Genomic DNA, 19,985 nt, shown 5'->3' with positions numbered 1-19,985 from the left:
TATGTGTTTTCGGGTTTCACCATTATGTGGGCGTGGCAGTGGTCCGATTTTGCCCTCTCACGGTCCCAAGGAACATATGTTCCAAGTTTCATTAAGATATCTCAATATTTACTCAAGTTATCCGTTGCACGGGCGGACGGACGGACAGACAGACATTCGGATTTTGACTCGTCACCCTGATCATTTTGATATATATAACCCTATATCTAACTCGTTTAGTTTTATGACTTACAAACAACCGTTATGTGAACAAAACTATAATACCCTCTTAGCAACTTTTGTGCGAGAGTATAATAATATTGTCGTCATCCAGGGAATGTCTGAAGCGCCTCTCACTTATAAAAGGTTTCTCAATAAGAACGCTACAGTTTGGGATACCAATGAAATTCTTTATACCATTGCGTAGGGAACTCGATTTCTTTTGCATGGCCACCACGGGCACGCTTGCAGAAATCCGGACGTTGAACCCAATTTTCGACGGTTTTCCAACATAAATCGGCCGATACTGCAGCAATTTCACGTTCGATATCCGTACGAAGTTCATCAATCATCGCTGGCTTGTTGGCATAGACCATAGACTTGACGTAGTCCCACAAGAAATAGTCTAACGGCGTCAAATCATACGATTGACTGGGCCAGTTCGCAATATAACACGTTCACCAAACTCGGTTTTCAATAAATCGATTGTGACATTCGCCATGTGGCACCGTCCACATTGGAACCACATATTGCCCAAATCCATATCATCCAATTCGGGACAAAAATATTCGGTTATCATTTCACATACATCACAGTAACATGCTGGTCTTAATTATCATGGAAGAAGTACGCTCCAATGTCGCCGCCGGCTCATAAACCGCACCAAAACGTAATTTTTTCGTGATGCAATGGTGACTCATGGAGTACGTGTGGATTACTGCCTGACCAATAAAACAGATTTTGCTTATTGACGAAGCCATTCGTAGTGCTCCTAAAGTTGAGACCACTGACACCGAATTTCGGTAGTAAATTTTAATAATTTCGATTCGTTGTTGGTATATCTTTGAATGATGAAATGGCAAACATTACTGAAGAGAAATGTCAAAAGCGCGGGAAAAATATGGCGGCGTTTGCTGTCCCTGTAGGTTGACTTTTGTAGCGTCCGTATTCAAAAACCCTTAACTACTAGTCTCTTGAACTATTAACACTTGCAAAAATGTCATCTGATTCTGAAAACTGAAGACACTACCTTGAATGAGCTCTGGTTCATGATGTATGTATAACCCAATATGCCATACAGTCAGTGTCACAATTGTTAATTTGAACACCAAAATCAATAGTTTAGTGCTTTTAACCATTTCGATGAAGATAATTGGCCCTCTGAAAATTTCTTTCTAAGATCTCAAGAAATTTCTTAAGCCAGAAACAGAGTGAAACAGCAATAAAAATATGTCAGTAGCTCTGGAAAGCAAGTGAGTCGGTTAATTGCTGTATGTAAGATTACTAGAGTCTATACTTATTTATTGTGAAACAGACTAAACAGACTGTAGACTAGAAACAACTCTAAAAAACTTTTAGAGCATTTATTTTTCAACATCTTGGGTTTATATCTTTGTCTCTCTCTCACTTTTGTCGCTATAAGTTAATTTTCACTACTTGATCTCGCTCGTATTTGGCTCTCAGAAGTAGCTTTGCTCTCACTCTATTAACAGCGTAAGGACCAGATCACATTATATATTTCAATTAATTTTATAAAAATTTAGTTTCATTTAAAATCACAAACACTAAGATATAAGCTATTTTTTCTGCCTCAACCTATTTTCACATTATTTATGAAACACCCTTTATATTATCAGTTTGTATTTATTTTTTCATATCAAGCTTAAGCTTGTTATTTTGCATAGATTGTTGAATTTGTGGTCTAAAAATATAAAAGTGAAATTAATTTGCAAAATTTGCTTATCTTTTATTTCAAAGACGGGAGTAAACCAAATATGAAATAATAAGTGTAAGAAATGTTATGTTTTTAAGATTTTGATTTTTATAAACAGCTTAAAAAAACCAAATACAAATATATGAACTACCACTTTCAATATAGCATTTTAAAGAGGTAGAGAGAGCGAAAAGAGAGTGAGAGAGAGTATATAGAAAAGAGCTTAAGAAAGTCAGAATATTTAAAATGTGTGCTGGAAATTAATTCAATGAATTTTCGTATTTTTTTTTATTTTAAACTCTAACATAGATAGTTCTACTAGTATGTGGCAATGCTGGTTCAAAAGGTTCACATTGGCTAATCCTGTAATAGATACTCATTTACACTCAATACTGTTTGGCTCTCAATAATATACAGTTGAACTTCGCTAACTCGAATCACCAAAATCCACAAACAACTTCGAGCTAGAGTGTCTTCGAGTTATGGCATGTTAATTGTATGAAATTTGACTACTATTGCCAATTCAAGAGTTGGAGTTATGGAGAATTTCGACTTATAAAATTCCGAGTTAGGGAGATTCCACTGTAATATAATTCATAAATTTTAGTAGTAAGAACTTATAGAGGAATATCAAGTACTTGTTGAAATTTACGAGTTTGAAAACATAGTCGAATTTCTAATCGAATTAGTATTAATTTATTGAGGCTAGAGAGAGAGAGAGAGAGAGAGTATTATGTATTCAGAGTATTCTATATTCAGGAGCATCTTCACTTAGTTTCTATGACATATAAATATATGTATATTGAGAAACCAGATCTCCATTATCATTACACCAGACCATTAACAGACCTCTTCATTGTTAAAATCCAGATTTTCCCCATAAGCAATTCTTATACTAACAGCTCTCACATATTTTTAACCATCCATTTACGAGTATTACTGGTATCCTTATATTAAAATGCAATTTAAAATTTCAATTTACGTCATAAACTAAGCTCTGTGGAATTAAATGCTAAACTCAATTTGCAAGATTTACCTTGGAATATGCTTTTATAATAAGCCGATTAATGGAAAATTTTAAAATTAACATAATGCGATTTAGCATTTGTGTTCATTTGTGCATGCGATTTTGTGCATTTGCTTTGATGCAGAGGCTTTGCGAGTACTACTGGCAGGGGGTGTAAAAAATTAAACAAAAATAACTAGAGAAGGTTAGAGGACTATATTTACTGATATTTACTGATATATATATGTACATATATTAGTAAGCGAATTTATAGAGTATATTCCCTGCAGTAAAGCCAACTAGTTATGAACCACTTGCTAACTAGTGCCATCTATGCATGCGCCACAAATCTAACTAGTCAGCCGACTGTGTTTTTATATACATACAAACAGCTGGAATTTTTTATGACTTGATGACGGAGAACCCCACACGTTAGCTGATAAACTTTTTTCTTAGAAATTACTAGTTTTTTATATCAAATTGACCTTCAAAATTTGAACTGTCAAATTTGGACTTCAACTGTCAGATATCATACAAGACGAAAAAAAAATGTATGCAACCAAAATTGCAATGGAAAATTTAACTTTTTCGAAATTTTAGTTTTCAATTTCGATTATTTAATTATATACTAATTCTTTTCACACTTCTGTTCAGAAATTTCAGTTGCAAACTAGTATTTTTCCAACCAGTTCGTTTTCACTCAAGAAGGTATTGATATAAACAAGTATTTTTCAAAAATTGTTTGACGTTTTTCTGTTACTTTCAAATCTTTATATTATCAATCAGTCAGCTTTCGTGTAAATTTTTTCGTTTTCTATCAGGGCTATTTAGTTATAAACTAGCTACTTTCCGACTAGTTAGATGTTTCCAATCAGACATGTAAATATATAGACTAAGATCAAAAAAGTTTTCGTAAATGGGTTCCTAAATTTCCAATTGGTAACTTAACTTGGTAAGTTAATGCTAAATATTTTCCCAAAAAACAATTAATTTTATTGGGATAAAATTGAGGTGAAATCGTCCTTTCTGGACCACATCACTTTTATGAAGTGAAGATTGAAGTACCAGATATGGTTGCCTTTAGTAAGCGTTCAGATTTTTTGGATATTAAATTAAGTTTTTTTCGGCACATTTTTGCTAGCATAATAGCGTTTCATCGATAGTTTCCAATGTTATCCTTATGATCTATGTGTGGTCTGTAGTTCTTCAAATGCGGAGAGATGCCTCAAAGGCACATCATTAAAACAAAAATAGATTCTCTCTGTATTTCTATAAAATATTTGTCCGAGAGATTTACCGATAAAAAAATATCCATAAGCACTGAGATCTTCATTTTCGATATCTGGATCATATATATCTGAAATCGACAATTTTTAAAGAGCAATATCACACCTTCAATGCAGTATTTGTACAAAATTTTATCTTCATTGTTTCTTGATTTATATAATCCTAAATGAATGAATCAGATGGACTTAAAATTGTGTTATACAACGGCTTGTCCAAGGAGAGCTACCTTTTTCATTAGCGTTTTTTTGACAGATCACGGGCGAGTCGCGTCAAGCTGTCATGTTTTTTTTATTCCGTATTGTTTGGCATTTCATCAACGAAATAATGTGTTTCACATGCTTCGCTCAACTTTTGGTCAACTTAATCGGTCTACTGAGCATTCTATTTGCAACACCATCACCTATCTTGAGACTCGGCATTCATTATTTGATACTTTTCGACCGAATAGACCACGTTCAGCTCTCAGTGAAGAAAATATAGTGCCGTAGCCGAGAGTGTACAGGAAGACGGTGGAGAGTCGATCCGACGGCGTCCGCAGCAACTCGGACTCGGATGTATGGAACGACTTGGTGCATTTTACGTCGAAATAATATTAAATTGAAAGCGTACAAAATACAGCTTGTGCAAGAACTGACCCTCTCGACCTTGTCAAGCGACGTAACTGCGCTCTATGGTCTCGGGAAAAGTTCCAAAAAGAGTCGACGTTTTCGAGGCAAATTCTGTTCAGCTATTGGATGCCTGAAATTGAAGCTCATGATTACGCGACATTTGGTTTCAACAAGACGGTGTCACTTCCCAGACATCGACATCAACAATCAATGGATTTCTTGAGAGAATACTTCGGTGGGCAGATAATTTCACGTTTTGAGCCGGTCGATTGACCACTTTTCCTTTGGGGATATGTAAATGGGACCTCGAATGGTTGACCCTTTAGAAAATAGGCGTGGTTGTGAACCGATTTCATGACATCAGGATGTCAAGAGAATATATTACTTTAGCATAACAAAAATATAAGATTTTATGACATTCATAATATGTTTCTGGCGACTTTTTTTCGCCTGCCAGCCTGTCTATTAACAGCTGTCCTTATGTGTCCTTCTAAAGGAATTATACTTTATATACTACATTAATGCAACGACATAACTGACATATCTTATATATTAGATCCAATCACACACACATAATCATATAAACCTACATCCGACAAGCGCATAGCCAACATTCTTGTGAAAGCGCATAATTTACAATTTGTATATGCTTACTTGGCAAAATGAATTTTTCCACACGCGTTTGTATGTATGTAAGTATCCACATATATTTTACATTCTGACTCCATCGTCTGTGTACTATTTGCGATTTTACGATTTCAACTCTGGCACTGGCCCATTGCAACACATTTTATCGACATGCTATTTGCACTTGCCAACATAACATAGTGTAAACGCGGCCAACATTTATGAACCTGACTTTGTTATGGACTCGCTGCTTATAATCAATATAACAGCATACATACATACACATATACATATGTACAAATTCAGAAATCGAATGCAATGCGAAATTGCGAAAATTTGTTGGTCAGACGCCCATATGATTTTGGGTTTAGAGGATTTTCAAAGCAATATTTTTTCTTGTTGTTGTTGTTATGTTGGGGGTGTATATCGGTTGGATGTGTGTATGTATATGGGAAAAAACTTTTCGTTCGTTTATTGAAGTAGAAAACCGCCATCCGCACACACACACAGCGACAACCACAACAACCAATAAAAGTACATACATATAAAGAAAAGTTGCTTTGAGCGCAAACAGAAAAAATAAAAAACGAAAAAAGAATGTTCGTAGAATATTCTACAGACACTTGACTGTCAGTTGCAGTTGTTGGAGTGCCAGTGAATTGGCAGAAATGAACTTTGTTGTTACACTACTAAGCGAATGGGCACTTACATGCGCACGTCTTTGCTTTTTTCTAATGCCTTGTGTGACTTCAATGCGCCTTTCATTTTGCTGTGCAACATTTATTTTTCTTTGCAACATTTTTTTCCTTGCAACATTTTTTTCTTTGCTTTGCAACATTTTATTTCTTTCCAAAATGTTTTTTCTTTGCAATATTTTATTCTTTGCTTTGCAACATTTTTTTTTCTTTGTAACATTTTTTTCTCTGGAACATCTTTTATTTTTGATTTGCAACTTTTTTTTCTCTTCTTTGCAACATTATTTTTTTGCTTTGCAACATTTTTTTTCCTTTGCCACATTTTTTTTTCTTTGTAACATTTTTTTCTCTGGAACATCTTTTATTTTTGATTTGCAACATTTTTTTCTCTTATTTGCAACATTATTTTTTTGCTTTGCAACATTTTTTTTCCTTTGCCACATTTTTTTTGCTTTGCAACATTTTTTCTCTGGAACATATTTTATTCTTTGCTTTGCAATATTTTTTAATTTTTCCTTTGCAACATTTTATTCTTCGCTTTGCAAAATGTTTTTACTCCTTTGCAACATCTTGTTTGCTTTGCAACATTTTATTCGTCGCCTTGCAAAATTTTTTTACTCCTTTGCAACATCCTTTTTGATTTGCAGCATTTTTTTACTTTGCAACATTTTTGTTTTTTTTTGCTTTGCAACATTTTATTCTTCGCTTTGCAAAATTTTTTATTTCTTAGCGACATCTTTTTTTGCTTTGCAACATTTTTTGTTTCTTTTGCAATATTTTATTCTTCGCTTTTCAAATTTTTTTTACTCCTTTGCAACATCTTTTTTGCTTTGCAACATTATTTTTTTCCTTTGCAACATTTTTGTTTTTTGCTTTGCAACATTTTTTTCCTATGCAACATATTTTTTTTTTTGCTTTGCAATATTTTTTTCCTCTGGAACATCTTTAATTTTTGCTTTGCAACATTTTTTTCCTTTGCAACATTTTTGTTTTTTGCTTTGCAACATTTTTTTCCTTTGCAACATTTTTGTGTTTTGCTTTGCAGCATTTTTTTCCTTTGCAACATTTTTTTTTTTGGCTTTGCAATATTTTTTTCCTCCGGAGCATCTTTAATTTTTGCTTTGCATCATTTTTTTCCTTTGCAACATTTTTGTTTTTTGCTTTGCGACATTTTTTTTCCTTTGCAACATTTTTGTTTTTTTGCTTTGCAACATTTTTGTTTTTTGCTTTGCAATATTTTTTTCCTTTGCAACATTTTTGTTTTTTGCTTTGCAACATTTTTTTCCTTTGCAACATTTTTGTTTTTTTTTTGTTTTGCAACATTTTTTTCCTTTGCAACATTTTTGTTTTTTTGCTTTGCAACATTTTTTCCTTTGCTACATTTTTGTGTTTTGCTTTCCAGCATTTTTTTCCTCTGGAACATCTTTTATTCTTTGCTTTGCAACATTTTACCCTGGTTTTCTGTAGCTTGCTGTTCGAAGGCTTAGGAATTTTTAATATTTCATTAAATTAAGTGCTTCGATTCAACGAAAAGGATGCACTTTTTCTTAACTTTACTGCTGCAACAACAACAAGCTTGCTTGCTGGCTTGTTATTGTACGCTTTCATGTTTAGCAACACAGTTGAGTGGCGCGGCAAGCAATAAGAAGATACATACATATGTGAGGGTTTATGTTCACATATATGTTTATTTGTGTTGGCATATGTATGTGTGGATGCATATGTGTGTGTGCACCCTTTTGGATTAGTTGCATTTGAGTGCACATAAGCTTAGCAGAGAACTCAGGCAGCAATCTGCTTACTCACCCACTCGAGTAAATTAAATTCGATGTTGATGCGTTGGTAATGCCAACAAGCAAGTTGAACACACGTACATATACATATACATACATACATACATACATACCTACAACCACACATTTGTCTACAAAAACAATTTTTTTTTTGCTTTTCCTCGCACTAAAATGAACTTAAAGCTTCTCTCTACTTCAATTGTTTTGCACAGCGAACATATTCCTGTACCGTTTAACCGTTAGCAGAGAACTCTTTGACTGCCCAAAAGTATGTAGCATAGAAAAAAAATTTTGGTTCAGCTTTTGGACGTGGTAAATTTGAGCAAGCATTTGAACACGCAAAACTGGAGCGAGCGAAAGCAAAGTGAAAGAAACAAAAACAAAAACAAAAACAAAAAACATAACTGTTACTGCCGATACGCGCTGCTGTGGGGCTGCGGTGCGTCAGTCATGCGTAAGCTCAAGTTCATTGAAAGAGCCGGTAAAGGCTTTCAGCGCACAACGCCAACGAACCAACTGTCGGACCAACCACTCCAATCGCTGCGCTTTAAAGCTTTGCTTCACTTTAAAAGCTTTAGAAAAATTTTCACTGTCTGCCAACTCTGACTGCGACCACCGTCTCCGACTCCGACCTTCCTTAAGAATGTTACAAGTTTGCCAAGTTGCGTGGCCATAATTTTGTGGTAAAAAAGTTTTGCGTTTTGCGTGTAGGCAGGCAAGCGAAGATGCTCTCAAAGAATATAATAAAAAAAGCACTTCGTTTCATTTTCGTTGATCTCGTTGATTTATTTGTGATTTCTTGTTGTAATTGTTATTTGTTGTTGTTGTAATTTACTTTGCGTGGGTCAAATTGCCGTTCCTAATTAAATTTTAAGTATCTGTAAAAGGCGCGGCTTGCACGAGTTTGCACACATCGATGGCGATTAGTCCATATATATATATATATATATATACAGACAGATAGATATATAGAAGCACATACATATATACAAATAAAATACATAAAAGTTCAGAAATTTATGCTGTTGTGCGAGTCTGCAATTAGTCTTTCTTGTGCATATAACTGATAAAAGTAGATAAAGCTTACATTAAACACACACACATACATACATACACAAGCAGCCTTTCTATTTAGCCGCTATGACGCTTTAAAAGCTTCTAAAGCAATGAAAACCCACAAAAAATATCACAAATGCTAGACAGAGAATTTAAAATTATATAAAATTTTGTCTGAAAAATTCGAAAAAATCTATCGTCCTCTTTAACCCCTGTTAATATATCGCAAGCCAAGCAGAAAGCTACTTAGACACAAGCATTGAGACCGTTAAGACACATTTGTGGTCGCAGCTGGCATTTCGGAAATTATTCTCAGCACTCAAACTATTGGTATAGTTTTCAAGACACTGGGATTTACCCTTCAAAATTGCAAAACTAACAAAACTTTATACCTTCCAAAGAAGAGAGCTTGTTGGAGACAAAAATAATATGATTTGCTGGCATTCGAGTCAGAGTTGAAGGTATGAAAACGTATTCGAACTGTCACTGCATAATTCGCTGATATTTATGGTGGTTTTTAGGGTTTCACCGTTTGGTTTGGTTCCATGGTATGCTGAAGTATTGTTCTTTTGAACTAAATTACATCACATTTGACAACTTAATATAATAAATTACGACTGAATTATTGATATATCAGCTAAAACTATTGACCTGTCACTAAACAGGTTTAAAAAGTAGTCCAAACGTAAACCAATTGACAAACCTACTTTTTGATATGATAAGGTTCACCAGAAATTGAATCCAAAGACAAATGACTACGATTGGCTTATCGCACCAACCAGTCAGGACCATTACAATTTAGACTAGAATTATAACATCTTGAACATTTAAACCAAATCAGTCAATATTTTTGACCGCATGAAAGGGAGCCTAGAGAGTTTTAGTCCTTTTCACACAGGAATTAATTTTTCAATTAAATGGTAAACGCTAATTTAGATCGATTTACCATACCAAAAAATCGAATTTTTCTACAATTTAAAGCAACTCTCGGGGCAGGCTGTAGGTTTTTCAATTAAACGGTGCTCGATTAAAGTGCTAATTTAGATCGATTTACCATACCAAAAAATCGAATTGTTCTACATTAATTTTTAATCGAATACAAATCGAGTTGAAAATGGAATGCAACTCGGCCGCCAGGCTGTAGGTTTTTTCAATTAAACGGTCTTTGCTCGATTAAAGCGCTAATTCAGATCGATTTACCATAGAAAAAAATCGAATTTTTCTACATTAATTTTTAATCGAATACACATCGAGTTGAAAATGAAATGCGACTCTTCGCTCAGGCTGTAAGTTTAGCTGTGTTTATTGATAAAATAGCAATCAGTTGATGATATGAAATGTATAATAGCTGATCGTTGAACAAATAGCCGACAGTGCGAAGGGCTATAACCGGCTTCTCAATCAAAATTTTAATTGATCAATTAATTGGGCTGTGTGAAAAGGTGATAAAAGTATTAAATTAAATTGGATGTGTGCGAAAAGGCTTTTAGCCTCTTCAGAGTTGTTTGCACTCTAAATATGACAATTTCACTTGTATACTCGACATTAATAAACATTTTCGGTAATATTTTCAAATAGGGTTTGACGCATAGAACCCGAATATAAATAAATTTTCACGAATTTCAACTGTTGCTCCGGTATTCAAATTTAGATGACAATTTGCCAATGTATACTGAACATAAATGTCAAACACATATCCTTACTTTGACAGCTATCTCTTAAGTAAATTTTATACGTCAAATAATCACCCTTCATATAGGTATTCATTATTGCGCTATTGGTCAATAAATTCAAGTAAAAAAGTAAACATTTTAATATAAATGTAACTATAATTAAAGGTTGTCACAATTAAGAACGTTACAAACTTATATTTGTAATAATTTCATTTAAATAGAGTATGGTGTACAGCGACTGAATTGAAGTGGGAACCAAATATTATGCAAATCAAATATTTTAATATTGCATGAATCGTATTTTTTGGCTGTATTATGCAGTAATTAAAATGTCATATGTAAATAATAATATACATTAATTTTGTATATGAATATTTGCATATGAAACTGTACCCATAAACATGCTTTTAAATTCAATTTAATTAAACTGCAATTTAAAGTTTTAACGGTACTTATTTAATATCGAATTTCATTAAAGCCAGACAGGTAAATATAATATTTATTTCAATAAATTTTACATTTATTTATTTTTTTTCATAATTTCTTCATAAAATAACAATTTAAGAGGATTAAACAAGTTCTGTAATAGGTAGATATAGCGCCTATCACTATCACTAGTCAATGTTACAAGAAAATTAGGTTCTCGAGAATTTTCGAATGACTTTTGAGTATTTTCGATATCATCTAAGCTTATATAATTATAATGTCTTATACACCCATGGGTCTAAAACTGAAAAAAACTCTTATGAAACGTATTCGGTTATCATCCGATATTAACTACAAATTTTTAATCATTTGACAGAAGAATTAAGGAAATGTGTGATATGAAATAAGTGTGATTTCTATCAAATACATATATAATTGTATATCAAAGAGATCCTACTCATTGCATAATTCTCAAACTGACTATCCATATACGTCTGTCTCAGCACTTTAACATAATTTTTGCTTGTTCTAATTTTGAAATGAGATCGCCTCGAAATCGTTGTAATAGTTGAAAACTAGTCAACATTGATCAAGAAGAAGCATGTAATAGCCTTTTTACACAGGAGCTAATTGATCAATTAACCGGTCAATACTCGATTAAAACGCTATTTAAGATCGATTTATCATACAAAATAAAAACCTACACTAAATTTTAATAGAATTTTAATCAACTTGAAAATGAAATACAACTCTGGGACAAAGACCGCATTTCTAATAGGTTATTTGTCAGCGATTGGCTGTATTTTTTGATCAAAAAAAGCTAAGGTAGATGTCGCTGCTAAAAATATCAATCAACTGTTGAAACATACCAACTTCTTATGAAAAGCAAAAACAAAATTATATAACAGCTGATCGGTTATGAATTAGTCGGCAGTGTAAAAGGCAAAAAAGGGTTTTTCAATACAAATTTTAATTGATCAATTAATTTGGCTGTGTAAAAACGCTATAAGTCGATAGCTAACTCAATTACTTTGAGAGTTTATGAACAAGCCTCAGCTGTACTATTAATTTAGTCTTTTATCTCACAATATTGCGAACATATTTGAGTAATGAGCTATGCTCTGTTCTACCATATTTTTTCATAATGATTTAAAAGCGCCCATTAAATAGCTACTATGAAAGGACACAATAAATTGCAAATGAGCCAACATTTGCGGAAAGAATTTCATTGTTGAGGCAATTGCAAAAAGACCTCAGTTACTAATAGCAACTCGCTATTGAAAGAGATCAGAAAAATGCTGCGCAAATGACGTAAATTATATTACAAAGCTGGAGCTCACTCACTAGCCAGTCATTTATTTGCAACTACGAGCTATACTATGTACATATATTTGAAGTTATATGCATGCATTTGAAAATCTATTCTGAGCAATATTGTATCTACTCGGAATAAATATATGTAGATGTATATATACATGATATATATGAAACCTGAACAAAAGGTTCCAGTCATTGCGTATGAACTGCAATTACTACTGCATTCATGACTGCCGGCAACCCGGGCAACGAGCTTTACTAGCGGCATCAATGAGTTCCGTACTGTTAATTCGACAAAAGTGCAACTTGTAATTTTCTTTCAACCTCTCTCTCTCTCTTTTTGCTATTTTTTTATTTTTATTTTAGCCTTTTATATTTTACTATTGCACTTTAGTCGACTTTCGACTCTCTTTAGCAGTTTCATATCATTTTTTTTTTTTTGCCATAACGCCCCACCGTGTTGCACGTGTAGTTTGCGATTTGATCTTTTCATACGCATTGTTCAGCATGACATGCATATTGCTGGCAATCATTGTTGCCATATAGCAGTGAGATAAATTTTTCATGTTTTTTTATCAAAAACATATTACTAAAATCAAGAATGTTTCATACCACTATACAACAAACTCAACTTTTTTTCTGGGTATTGGACCAAACACATTTTTTCCAGGAGATTGAGTCATAAACAAAAAAAAAATATTATTCTCCGATTTTCGAAGTTAGCCTCCAAAATCGAACTATTTGTATTCGAAGTTCGAAAAAAAAGTTTTAAAAAAAATTATCATTAATTACAGGATATATGTAGATATAAAATAAATCCAAAATATAGATAAAAACCAAATTGTCTTCAGTGGTATTCAATGGTATATATATATATATATATCTACAAAGGGTCAAAGTTTGATCTTCGAAAAGAATTAAAAAATTATAGCAGGAGAGTCCAACCCTTAAATTTGAAACGAGAGAGGGACATACGATTATGAAACGAGAGAGAATAATAATGAATTTCCTTTCAAGCCGTTCTCTCTTGAAGTTCTCTAGTTGAAGAGAGACAGTCCGACTTCCACTTCTTATGTCTTGTCTCACACTTGCTGTGATACTTAGGGTGTTTCAGATCTAAACATGTTTCAACGAAAGATTGTGTATAAAAATGTTACTACCTGTTGGAGGTTGGAAACATCTATTCAAGTTCACTCGAGATTTACAAAAAGCATTAAACAAGAGTTTAAGACTCTATTGATGGATATTGACTATATACCATAACCGACGAAGCATGGACGACGACCAAGAAAGAACCTTTCGAGAGCAGTGCTCCGTAGGATTTATGGCTCGATACGAGTGGACTTAGATGATTACACAGCTCGTTGGAATGACGAGCTGTATGAGCTTATCGCCAGCGCATAAAAATACAGCGGCTGCGCTGGCTTGAGCGTATCGCTCGAACAGAAGAAAACACTCCAGCGCGTAAAATATACGATGAAGAAACAGACAACCGAAACTCAAGTGGAATGATCACGTGGATCAGGCGGAACGGAAAATCGCCAACTGGCGCTGTCGTGCGCAATGCAGAGGCAACTGGCGAATGTTTATTGGCCCGTTGATGATGATATCCCAGAACACTGTTGATATGTGAGATAGTACTTATCGCGATTCTTAGAACAACTATTCCTGAACTGGACCCTTATAGACCCGAATTAACTCAAAATTTTAAATGAAATTGCAGAGTATCTCTATATGGATTGTAAAATTTCACATATATAAATCTTTTAATGACCAAACTTCATCGAAAATAACATTCTCCACAACCAACGCCCACATCCATAATTTCTCCTCAAATCTTATAGACACTAATCTTTCGCATTAAAGCGGCAACTCTGTTGGCAACTTCGTTACACTACATTTTTCACTACTCTGCTCATTTATTTTTATTCCGCACATATTTTTTCTTCCATCTGTATTATCGCCTTTGTTGTGGCTCGTTTAATTTTATGACTTGGCAGGAATTTTACTACCTTATTCGTGTGATTTTGTGCAGAAACAAAGTCGTTTGCTGCTGCTTCCTCGATGCGCGCTTCCAAGTCATATTATACGTTTTAAGCTGCTTCTGCTTCTTTTTCGTCTTCTTCCTCTTTTTCTTACAATGAGTTAATATAATTTAAGTGCACAATTGTTTTGCACTGACATTAAACATACGGATTTTCTTCATGGCTACTGAGCGTCACTTTTTTCTCGCTTTTCTTTCTAATTTTGGTGCACAAATAACGCAAAAAAGGTGAAATAACAAATGCGGTTAATCAAAACGCTTACAATGTGGGGAATTTTTTAATTTCGTAGCCCAACAGTTACGCAATCAACACGAACGCATTTTCACACACACATTTGTACAAATATATGGCGACTTTTTAACGGTTAAATCAAACAAAAATTAAGTGGGGAACTAAAGAAATGAAGACTGCTACAACACTTTCAGTTCTCACCTGAGCTGGCGGTTTTTCCTAAGAGACCTACAAGCGTTAGCCGAGGCGTTGCATGTAATTAGACGAGAAGAAAGTTAATTAGTAATTCTTAGTTTTTTTTTTCATTTATATTGAAATAATTCTCAAATTATTGTGTTTTGAAAGAAAATGAGACAATTTTGAAATAATTGAGTACAAAATTAAATCAAAGAAACATTGTAAACATTCAAACGAACACACATAGATTATATGTGGAATACGAAATGATGAGAAATTTCTTATATAACAGTGCTTTATGGAAACCAGTTTTCATCCATTGAAATAAAATAAAATTTGGTGGAATTTTCTCACATACGGTCCAACAAAACAATCTCAAACACTGTACTCACACTAAGTTCTAGAAAGAAAAAGTAGTGAGGAAGTACAGTAGAAACCAATTTTGAACTAGATCGATACATTAAATATAAAGAGGCATTAAAAAAACCTGCATTTGTCCTCGATAATATAACACATCCGTATTAAAATCTCACTAAAGAACTATATTAGAATCCCATTGAATAACTATATCGTTTGGAGAAGTACTTTGGTTTCAAAACGCAATATTCCTCTACTACTCCAAAAGTTGATTTCTAACTACAGAGTTTCGCGATTCTTCAGTGTATGTTTCTGCTACCGGTTTTCTAAAACTTGCTTTCAAGATGGGCAACTTGCTTTCAATGATGAAGGCTATAACTTTAGTCGACGAATGAGAGCAGCGCTTGGACTGATATTGATATTTCAGCCTCTTTGGACTCCGCACACAATCTTCTGTGCATTAATAATAAATAATAATTTTTGCAAAACAAAGCCATACCAAGCTTAGTATACACCCCAGTCTATCATCTATTCTAGAAGCACTTTAAATTTTCAGTGTATATCAGATAGGCTTAGAACTTTAGAAATCAATATCTTCAGAGATAAATCTGTTGATATTCCAGGTTTAGACTGGTTACATTTTAACACCTATATTTAGTATGAACCATGGCGTAATCGCATGAATTGCTCCGAGTCCACTGTATTATCTAAATATCGGGTGATCCAAGTAAAGGTACTTTATACAATAGCCTTTTTTTGGACAGACAGACGCGTGAGTTGTGGCAAGCTGTCATGTTACTTTGGTTCGGTATTGTTTAGAATTTCATTATGGAAAGACTTACGCCTAAATCACGTTTACAAATTGTTCAACTTATTTAAGAAACTTCGATGCAAGGAGGTCCGATGCTTTCGAGCAAATATCTGTTCAGCTTTGAGGCCCATTTCTGGCTCAATGGGTGCGTAAACAATAAAAATTGCCGTATTTGAGACGAAGAGCAACCTGCAGAGATTCCAAAGCTGACATGCCATCCTGAAAAAAAAAACAACGGTTGGATGTGGTTTGTGGGCCGGAGCAGTCATCGGTCCATATTTCTTCAAAAATGATGTTTTTGAGAACGTAAAAGTCAATGGCCGCTATTATCGAGGCATGATAACCGACTATTTGATACATAAAGTTGAAGCTCGTGATCTCGGCGACATTTGGTTCCAACAAGACAGCGCCACTTTCCTCACATCGCATCAATCAATGGATTTATTGAGAGAAAACTTCGGTGAGCATTTTGGGTCGGTCAATTGGCCACCAAGATTTTGTGATATCACACCGTTATATTTTTTCACTTGGGTATATGTAAAATCTAAAGTCTATGCGGCCAATCCCCTGGAGGACTTGGAGCATAACATCACGCGTGTCATCCGGCAGTTACCAGGCGAAATACTCGAACGAGTCATCGAAAATTTTACTCAACGGATGGAAAAATTGAGACGTAGGCACGGCTAATATTTGAAAAAGATAATCTTTAAAAAACTAAATGACAAAGTATATTCTTTATACTGATAATAAACATTCCCCATTAAATTTCAATTGTCTGTGTTTTTTGCTTAAAAAAAAGTAGGAAACCTCGAAGTGGATCCCCCTTTATGATCACAGTGAGTTTTTTGTTGTGTTCTTGATAGAAAAAGGGATAGAGATTCTGACACGAGGTGACACAGGTAATGACTGAGACTGAGACTGAGACAGCAACAGATATCGGATAGTTCCAGAATCGATGTAAATGGTGTATCGATTTCGGTAGTATCCATAATGATTAATAAAATAGAATTCGGATAAAATAAATATATTTTTATTTGAAGACTAAAAACTTATCGAATGAAATATTCTAAAGAACCTTCATAAATAACAGACTTGTTGTGCAAATGGCCAGGATTTCGTTATTTACAATAGAGGTTATGTAATGTTTAACATATTATAGTGCTTTATGAGGAAGTCTGTTGCACTTTGGTGTCAATGAAGGCTCATAATGTTGTAAATGTTGAGAAAAAGTATAATATAAGGAGTGAAATTAAAAAATATATACCGAAAATTTTGTTAAAGCGGCCTATCTACAGTACGGTCGAGCATGTACGGTCCTACGAAATATTCATCGTTGGAGGTAGTGCTCGTGTTCAAATTTGTGTTCGACATTTTGTTTGAGAGAAATCGATATTATGCTGCCTTGGATGTATTCGAACGAACACTTTCGACAATGAATTCCAAAGTTGGCATGGATATCATATGTGATCGGCTTTATAGCGTAAAATTGCTCATAGATCGTCGAACAGCTTCGACCAAAACTACAAGGTGTCCAACAAATCGAGAACAAAAAAATAATATCAAGGATTTAAGCCTGAAAAATCTATGTAACTACCAACCACTAGTTACTAATAAACTAGTACTTCAAATATCAAATTATACCATAATACTAACTTAAAAAATTCGCTCCACTCCGTTAGCCAACCAACAACAACTACAAGTATCTATTTCTCTCGGCAAATTGTGTAGGAAACTTTATCAATTACCCGACAATTTATCGAAGTAAATGCGTGTAGCGCAATTAACTGTTGTTGCTGATTGCCCCAAAAAAGGAATGTTGTGGAACTTATTAGCGAACTAATTTCCAAATAAACGAAAACTTGAATGACACTAATGACAGGCAACAAGATTAGATTAGCAATCGATAGCGGCGACTACACCTTTTAGTTTTAGTTTTTGGCTGATTGCTTATGGTTGAGGATATTTAAGAGAGTGTATGTAGAAATATATATAAATATAGTATTGACACGCACACACACACAGCCAAACCACTTTCATTTAAGATGGCGGTTAATCAAGTGCCCGCCACTCTTGTACGCAGTAATTGCCGCAAATGCCGTCGTGGCAAATGCGGCAAACACAAAAATCGAGTCAAACACACCGAACTATGGCCACGAAGATATTTCCGGTAAATTGGAAGCCGGAAGAAGGAAATTAGATCATTTCAAACCCTAACAAGCTGACGGTTAACTAGCGATGACACAGCGACTGAGCAGCAGTGTAGTCGAGTGTGTGTGTGTGTGAAGTGTGTTGGTCGCACATTCACTCATGCATATTAGACGCTCGACGAGCGACAGCCGACAGACAACGGCAAACTTAAAGGATACAAAAGCAATGTAAAAACAAAAGGTGGCTCAGACAGACAGACATACATACATACAGACAAAGGCGCAGAGACAAAGTGGCCGCAGCAAAGTGAACCGAATGCGGATAGAGAGAGTGACGAAGGACGAGGCAGCACACGGAAGAACGACGAAGGACGATGTATGGATTGGGATGAGTTCAAACAAAGCTTTGGCAGCCAATTTCATACAGAAAGTGTTCGATTTTTTTTTCCGTTTTGCTCCGCTTATTTGTGCGTTGAGGTGTAACCGCGTGCAACGAGCCGAAATATGGGTGTGTATGCCTTTAGTCCTTCTCTTCTGTTGGACTATTATTTTGCGGCATGTTGCTTCATTAATTTGCCAGCGCGTTGATGGTGACGTTAAGCAAATATTTGTTATAGCCATTGGCTGGTGGCCATATATGCGGGTATATAGGAGGGGTGGGGGCTACTAATTTATTAAGTTAGCTCACAAGTAGAAGAAATATTGACTGAAATTATTTACTAAACACACACACAGTAGCTTGATAATCGTGCACAAATGGCGGAAAGTATTTTAGCAAACCAAATATGTTGATAGTTACCGGCGTTAGTTTGACTGAGTAACTGAGTGAGTATATTTTTGTACGAGAGAGTGCTCGGGTGTGTGTGTGTGTGAATATTTCAGAGGTGAAAAATGTGGTGCGTAGTATAACAAAATGTTGGTGGCACATATTACTTGAGGAGAGGAGGGGCAGAGAAGAAATATTAAATATGCTTGCGTAAGTAGAAAATCAAACACCTTCCTAGGTAAATGAAAGAGGAGATTAGACGACGATGGAGCCGATGTACCATTGCCCTATCATGAAGAAATTTAAATAGCTATTACCTTAACAGTGTGGGTTTAGAACTGGAAAATCTACAACTGACCAGATATTCACAATGCGCCAAATCTTGGAGAAGACCCGTGAAAAGATGGGAAAAGGAGTCACGAAAAGGAGTTGCCTTTATGCCGCGAAGTCTGAATTTGGTATCCCCGCAAAACTAATACGGCTGTGTAAGTTGACGTTGAGCAACACCAAAAGCTCCGTTAGGATCGGGAAGGACCTCTCCAAGCCGTTCGATACCAAACGAGGTTTCAGGCAAGGTGACTCACTATCGTGTAACTTCTTTAACCTGACGCTGGAAAAAATAGTACGAGCCGCAGAGCTAAATCGAGAAGGTACAATCTTCTGTAAGAGCTAACAGCTGAGGGCGTACGCCGATGATATCGATATCATTGGAAAGGACACCCACGCCGTTGGTTCTACTATTCGCAGACTGGTTACGGAAGCGAAGCGTAAGTTCAGACGAAAAATCTCCTGTATCTCCTGTAGGAACTTTTTGAACTCGTAATGTACGAGTATAAGGTAAGGAGCCTCCTTAGTTTCCAGTAATATTTACTTCTTACTCCCATTTTAGATCGTCTGATCTCTCTAGAGTGTTCTAAGAAAAGGTCAAGAACAGTAAAAACGCTTGGATATATCCAATCTTTGTGAGAAATCTATACAGAAAGCTCATTGAATTATTATCTCCAGCGAATCTAATGATGGCACGAAGTTAGCATGTAAATTCTTAGCTTAT

General features: G+C 34.8%; 1 protein-coding gene across 6 annotated transcripts in view; it reads right to left on the bottom strand.

Moving 5' to 3' along the window:
- The window catches only part of LOC105216537 (CUGBP Elav-like family member 2), a 309,490-nt gene that overhangs the window by 32,914 nt on the left and 256,591 nt on the right, over positions 1-19,985 (bottom strand). For 4 of the 6 annotated variants that reach the window (XR_008470570.1, XR_008470569.1, XR_851941.3 and 1 more), the window contains one exon: positions 14,878-14,904. The exons of the other annotated variants lie outside the window; for them this stretch is intronic. Coding sequence is in view for 1 of the 4 variants with exons in the window: in XM_054227861.1 (XP_054083836.1) it covers positions 14,878-14,904 (27 nt within the window). In the remaining 3 variants the exon portion in view is untranslated. The remainder of the gene's footprint in view (positions 1-14,877; positions 14,905-19,985) is intronic. 6 annotated transcript variants of the gene reach the window in all.

This window comes from Zeugodacus cucurbitae, chromosome 3 (assembly GCF_028554725.1).
Source record: "Zeugodacus cucurbitae isolate PBARC_wt_2022May chromosome 3, idZeuCucr1.2, whole genome shotgun sequence".
Lineage (NCBI taxonomy): Eukaryota > Metazoa > Arthropoda > Insecta > Diptera > Tephritidae > Zeugodacus > Zeugodacus cucurbitae.
The sequence above is the reverse complement of the archived record's forward strand: the minus strand, read 5'-3'. Positions and strand labels throughout refer to the sequence as shown.